We start from the raw sequence: 6,734 nt of genomic DNA on the forward strand, positions 1-6,734 counted from the left end.
GTATTACTTCTGTAATTTTGTGCCTTACAGAAATCTCCCTTCTCTGAGCTAGTCTGACCTTGGCAAGAGACTTTGAACTTGTCATGATTTTGCAAGTTGTGAACGCAGAAAAGTTAAGCCCTGACCTTAATTTTTTCCTGAGAAAATGGGAAGAGCATTCTTTATTATCCAGGACTATGATATAATGTCGAAGTATGTTGACTTTTGAAAAATTATATGCAAAGTGGATCTGATCTTCAGACACGAGGAAGAGAATCCTTACTCTGTGGAGATGGGTCCACTCTTTTGGGTGTCTAAGGTTTCATTTAGCCCCCCTGGGGGTGGGGGTGGGGGTGGGGGAGGAAACAACCATGCTTTGTGAACTGAAAGGGTTAAATCACCTCCTCTGCCTGGTGGGATTGCCCTTTGCTTACAGTCAGAAAATAAAAAGAGAATGGCGTGTTATTCAAATCTGACCTGCTTCTCCAGAATGAGATTTTTCCCTTTTGCAACCCCTCCCCAGAATAAAAGGAAAGCCTCTGAGGGCTTTACCAGGTAGGGGAAGGGTCTCTCCTCTACCCAAAGGGACAAAAACAGCCTTCTCTCCTGGATCGGGCTAGAGCTACAGGGATCAGCCTAGAGCTACAGGGATCAGCCTATGGCTGCTTAAATGCCTTGTCATTCACCTTCCCCCTAGAACAACAAATGCTTTCAGTTTCTCAGTCACAGATCAGGAGAGCAAAGGCAAGGGTTTGTCCACCAGCGGAGACGGTCAGCGTTGTGCCTGATACCCTCCGTGTCCTCCCTGCAAGATTGGAAGTGTGCTGGGCCACGTGAGTCCTTCGTGGCCACGTCTCCTTTGTCTAGAACTTTAGATTGTCAGCGGCTAGCGGACAGCAGCTGCCTCTATTTTCAATGCTGTACACTACCCTGCTAAGCATAGCACGGTCCATAAATCGCTAGACATGCCTCTTGTATTTATATTGTGTCACGTACCCACAGGTAGGTAGTACTCCGTAAATAACCATGGACTGATTGGTCCCACGGAAGTAAATTTCCACAAATAACCAGGCGGCCTTAGTTTTCATCTCTTCATGATTGCTCAAAAGTTAAAACTCTCCACTTTGCTGACCCTGGGCTAAGAAACAGTTTCCCTCCGCCTCAGCTTATGAGGAGTTAAGAGTTGCGTGTGGCTCTCAGCAAGTGGAGCCGCCAGGGGAATATTCTGCAGGGTTGGGGCGCCCCTGACTACGCGGTACCAACGTGAACCCAAGATGTGTATTTTTTAAGGAGGGGGGGGGGGCAGTTGCAGCTGGTCTGGTGTTCTAGCAAAAGAGCGCCTCTGGTCCCTTCTGCCCCGGAAGCACAGAATGCCCTGCCCTCCTGCTTCGGGCGGCGGCGGCGCGGATAACCGTGTGCCGCCTGGCGGGTGTGTCGGGGCGGCGCCACCCGGCTCCGGCTCGCACGTGGAGGTCTCCTTTGCAACCGAAGGCCGCCCAGACAGGGCCGCGGGCCAAGGCGGAGGGAGCGGGGAGCGCCCCTGCTCCGCGCCGAGCCCCGGTGCTCTTCTCCGGGGCGCCCCCTCGGGCCCCTGCCCGCCGCCCGCCCCGGGGCTCCGGGGACGCGCTGGGGACCGCGCGGCCGCCGGGAACCTCCACCCTGGCCGCTTTTGTTTGCCGCGTGCTAATAGCCAGGGCTTAAAAGTTTTCCATCTTGCGCGGCAATCAGCTTTCTTCCTCTCCGTCTCTGGCCAAAGCCCCACGGTCCCTGGGCCGAGCCTGCTCGCAAACGGAGGAGCAGCGTTTTCCTTCGGGCTGCGTGTTATCCTCTTAGCCCTACTGTGTTGGAATAGAGCGTAACCAGCTGGAGGACTGTAAGACGCCTGATAATGCCGCTCTTTTCCGCTGTCCCGTCTTAATCTTGTTACACAAATGGTTGTGAAGAGATTCATGAATTTTAATTTCGCCCTCTGCATTAGTGCCTCACGTCACTCATACACAGCTGGCTTCTATGCTGAGTTTTCCACCCCTCCTCTTACAACAGGGGAAAAAATTAGTTACAATCTTGGCAGTAGTGGAAGGTAAAAAAAAAAAAAAAAATCTACAGATTTAGGCAACCACCCATGAAGCTGATTAACAGTCAGTGATCAGGAGGAACAGCTTTGCCTCTTAAACTTTTCACCTCTCATTGTTAACTGTGAAATTTTATTTCCGTTAAAAAGCAAGCCTGTAATCAAAACGGTGCCATTCTGCACTTTTCTGCCAGTGCTTTTGTTAAATTGTGCCCACACCATGCAGCCAGCGTGCTCAGGAACCAGGCGGCCGAAGGTGTGGTGTTTTAAAAAATACTGCCTTTCTGTTCCTCCAGGCGACGGGGAAGAAAAATAGAACACTTCCCTCCTTCCCAACCTCTTGGTCTCCTCCAGGCTAGGAATCCCGTGTCTTGCCAGCGTCTCAAAACCTTTAGGATGTTAAGATAAGCAAATTGTTTCTCAAGGTGGAGACCTCACTTGGAGCTTACCGCTGGCTTGAAATCAGTTGATGAAAATACTCTCATTCATGCAGACGGTCTTTGAAATCTACATGCCACAGGTTTTGGGGTTTGTTTCTGTTTTTGTTTTTTTAACTTTTGCAAAACCACCGGTGTGTTTATTTTCTGTATTTTGTAGACTCCACGGTGAAAACAGCCTTGGGCTCATTTGTGAAGTCGGTACATTGTGTTAAAAGCATGGCCGTATTGCACTTCTGCTTATCTATTCAAAATGCCACTTTACAAGTGGCTGGTGCTTATAATCTGTGTGGTGTGCTGTTGATAATTGTGGATACTGTAAAGGGTAAACAGTCTGAACTCTGTCCCTAGTGCTGCTGCTCGCTCAGCGCCGTGGCGAGGCTGAGCGTGTTACATCCAATTATGAAGTAAAGCATAATGTTACTAATAGCCGCTATGTAATTTAGTTGGGTCCTCAAAGACCCTGTTTTAACCGATGAAATTGAAAAATTGTTTTATTCGCAATTTGCTTTTTGTTCATTTTTTTTCAAGGTGGTTTTCATTTCTTAAAATTGTAATTATCAATTGAGCAGAGAAGTACAGCCTGGGCAAATGGAATTACTCTTAGACCACATCACATTCCCTCGTCGACAGCAAGTCTTTCCCAACAGCCTTGTGTGTGTTCAGGTGCCCTGACATGACAGACTTGGTTCAGAAATGATCTGGTGCTGGGGGTGTGGTGATGTCTTTGAGGGGCGTTGGTTCTTCCCCGTGGCAGGAAGGGCTCACAGTCAGTGCGGGGCTGGCCCCTGGCCCCTTCTAGCAAGGAAGCCTCTGCTTTGGCCTCCAGAGGTCAGCACAGAATCCAAGTTAAAAGTGATTTCTAACCCATATTTACAGAAGAATTATTTATCCCACATATTACCTCGGGGACTATATAAAGAGCTCATTTGAGTCTCTGTATATTAGTGCATTGTGAGTGAGTAGGTCAGCTGACTCACGCTGAGTAATCAACTTTCCTCCATCCCCAATCCCTGAGGAAGAACCGAGCTAGCCTGACCCCCTCTTCCCTCTGTAATGTATGTCAGCGAGCTCCTGTCACTGGGGCGGCTGGCAACAAAGGTATTTACAGCTGGCAGGCCCTAGGTAGTGGGTTTGGATTGGGAAGCTTGTGAAGCCATTTTCTTGGCCATTTTTTTTTTTTTTTTTAAGAGTGATGTTAAGGGACCGTGTGTTGGGGATTAACACTGTCACTACTTTGGAGGTAACAAAATTCCAGGGGATCTTTCTAAGTAGGCAACTAATCATCTGTAAACAAAGCAAAGTCCTGTCTAAGAAAACAGAAGGAAGTTACTTACCTCACTGACTGCACCACCATCTTTTCTTGTGAAAATGGATTAGAGAGTACAGGCGAGGTTGGCTTTCTGTTCCCCAGTGAGGGAGGTAAAGCCGGCCCGTTGCTCCTGGTCCTTACCGGTGAGGGTGTGTCACAGTTTGGGAATATGATTTAGAAGAAACATGAAAAAATTCAAGTTAATATGCCCCAGACCTATACTAATCCAGGAAAGTGTCATGTTGGAGCCATTCATGTAGTTTGGGGGGGGGGGGGAGGGGAGGTAATCTGATTCAAAACAATAAAAGAATTGGTTCCGTGTATCATTAAAAGAAATATTTATTTCTGATCCTTATCACTTAAAAACTGAATTAACAATTGGCTCAGAAACGCCGATGTCAAAATACTAACTTTTGTCTTTAAAAATAGCAAATTATTTTTTGCCAGGAGACATATAAATATGACCGTCAAAGTCTTCTGGCCGAATGAGGAAAAGAGTACTCTAGATTTGAGAACCCTGATTGGATTTTTAAAACTACCACGGAAAGGCCCTCAGAACTTCACCTGAATGGTATCGAAGCTTGCTGCTCTTTTGTTGGACTCTGTTTTCCTCCTCAGAGAAAAGAGTTTTTGAATTATCATTAATATTAACCCCCCCTAAGGAGCAGCTGGAGAGCCTTTGAAATGTCTCAGGCCTGGAAACCTGTCCCTTGTGCCCAGGTGCTGCCAGTCTCCAAGAGATCTGAAATGCCTGGCCGCCTTGCTCCTGGGGCTCAGGTGTGGGACACAGTAGACCCAGAGCAGAAACTTCGATGCCAAATGGCTGTTCTGGTGCAGATGACTGAGCCTCCAGCTTTCCCTTCACTGAAGTGCCTCACAGTTCATAGAGGTCACAAATACTGTCTATTTATGAAAAAAACCCACCCTGCTCTCCTCTTTTCCTCCTTACCCTGCCCCCCCCCACCCCTCCCACCCTCCCAGGAAACATCCCAGCCTGGTGCATGGTACTATCATGCCAGTGCCACTGAAACTACTTTCAGTTGCTTTTTTGTGATTTATTTTCCAGAACAATATATTCGGGTAAGAAGTCTTCGTTGCATTCGGCATGAAAAACTACTGGCAAACCCATAAGAGACTCTTGAATACAGAGAACAAACTGAGGGTTGATGGGGGAGAGGCGGGGGAGAGGGGAAAATGGGTGATGGGCATTGAGGAGGCACTTGTTGGGATGAGCACTGGGTGTTGTATGCAAGCGATGAATCATGGGAATCTACCCCCGAAACCAAGAGCACACTGTATACACTGTATGTTAGCCAACCTGACGATAAATTATATTAAAAAAACAAACAAAAAACAAAAAACTACTGGTCAAAATTCCTAATCTGAGTCTCCTTACCTTTTTTGTTCTGTTATTGTTTTCAGTTGAAAAAGGAAAACCAGGATGTATATGAAGAAAACCTTCATTACCCGTTTCTGCTTATTTTAACCAAAAATGGATAGAAGATTAAGATGTTCAAAAGACGAAGAAAACACCAAGTGCACAGGGAATATTTTCACAAAAACAGAAGTCTGGGATGGGATTTTTTTTAAATCCTCCCTGAGGAGGCTCCCTGAGGCCCCCTGAGATTTGTGAGCCCTCCCCCCCTCCCCCCCCCCCCACCACCTTTGCAACATTCCACATGTGGGTTTTGGAGTCCACCTGTCCTCACTCACGTCATTTCCAGCCTTGCTGGACTCCTTCTTTTATCGTCTGCTCTTCTTGTGCCAAACCTTTGTTTGTCTTCAAATATCTATAAACAGCCTGCGATTTGAATTGGACTTATGAGAATCCTAAATATTTTTCCTTTTGAGACAGAATTTCTTTTGGTTGATTCCCACCCCCGCCAGCCCTTTTAGAAAATATCTTGGTCTTTGTTTTACTTTGTGGTGGTAGTTTTTAATCTGTAAACAGCCAACATCATGATTCTTTCCTGGTTGGGAAAAGAAAGAAATAAAGGCATATCTTTCTCACCTCCCTCAAATTAATTGTATTAAATCTGCCATCTTTTTTTTTTTCTGTCTCTCTCTCTCGTTCTCTTTTTCCTTTTCAACAGGATGTTTTTTTCCCTGTAGATGTATAAGAAATGACTACATCAGCCCAAAGCCTCATAAACTGACCGTTTGTCCTCTGGACACAATAGCGTGGCCAGCCCTCTGCTCCTCCTCTCCAATTATGTGTGATTAGTCTCAATGTGTTGTGTCAAGGAGGAGGAGTGTGCTGAGTGCTTATTATCTGTTTAGGTACAAGAAGAGCACATTTAGGCTCTGACTATGAATGAAAAGTGAGCCTTTATCGGGGCTCACATCTAACTGCTGCTATTCTCCAGGCCTCTTTCAAAATAGGTCCTTTCCAGAGAAATTTTGAATAAATGGTTGCTAAACTGGATTGCGACCAGGGGGGAGTTTTTAAAAACTCAATCACACAATTATCTTATTTAAAGTAAGTACATCTTGTTGTGTGCTGGGATTCAAGTGTGTAATAAACATTTAATAGGTGCTACCTAGGATTAAGAAAGAATGACTTTTCTGCGGGGAACCCAAGCATATCCTTGCCTGGTGCATCCGCGAGAAGCTCTAATGCCTTTTGTGGAAATTCAGATGTTTATCTGTAAGGAATCATCTGTGCCCACGTTAGCAGTAATGTCATTAGCAGGTTAGCTATATATGCTCATATCTTCAGTGGAGGCAAAGCATGTATCTCGTGTGATACAATTAAAGTGCTAGGTGGGAGACTGGGGGGCAAATCCTTTTGCATGTTAAACAAACTTAGCTGTCATAAAAACAGCCACTCTCACATGTCTCCTCTGCTCACTTCTATCATCAAACAAATTTTTCACCATCAGTTTGCATGTCCTTGTATTCACCACTTTTTCTGCTCCATTAGAGCACCTAGATG

At 46.0% G+C, this 6,734-nt stretch overlaps 1 protein-coding gene across 7 annotated transcripts in view; it reads left to right on the forward strand.

Annotated features, from left to right (window-relative positions):
- Window positions 1-5,820, forward strand: part of CAMKMT (calmodulin-lysine N-methyltransferase) — a 411,885-nt gene extending 406,065 nt beyond the window's left edge. For 6 of the 7 annotated variants that reach the window (XM_045054167.1, XM_011281035.4, XM_019827134.3 and 3 more), the window contains one exon: window positions 5,222-5,820. In XM_045054167.1, coding sequence (XP_044910102.1) covers window positions 5,222-5,299 — 78 coding nt within the window. In that variant the 3' untranslated portion in view covers window positions 5,300-5,820. Of the gene's footprint in view, window positions 1-30; window positions 2,992-5,221 lie in introns of those variants that run through there. The other variant, XM_003983956.5, reaches the window with a different exon arrangement.
- Window positions 5,821-6,734: the final 914 nt, after the last annotated feature.

The sequence above is a fragment of the Felis catus genome, chromosome A3, assembly GCF_018350175.1.
Source record: "Felis catus isolate Fca126 chromosome A3, F.catus_Fca126_mat1.0, whole genome shotgun sequence".
Classification (NCBI taxonomy): domain Eukaryota; kingdom Metazoa; phylum Chordata; class Mammalia; order Carnivora; family Felidae; genus Felis; species Felis catus.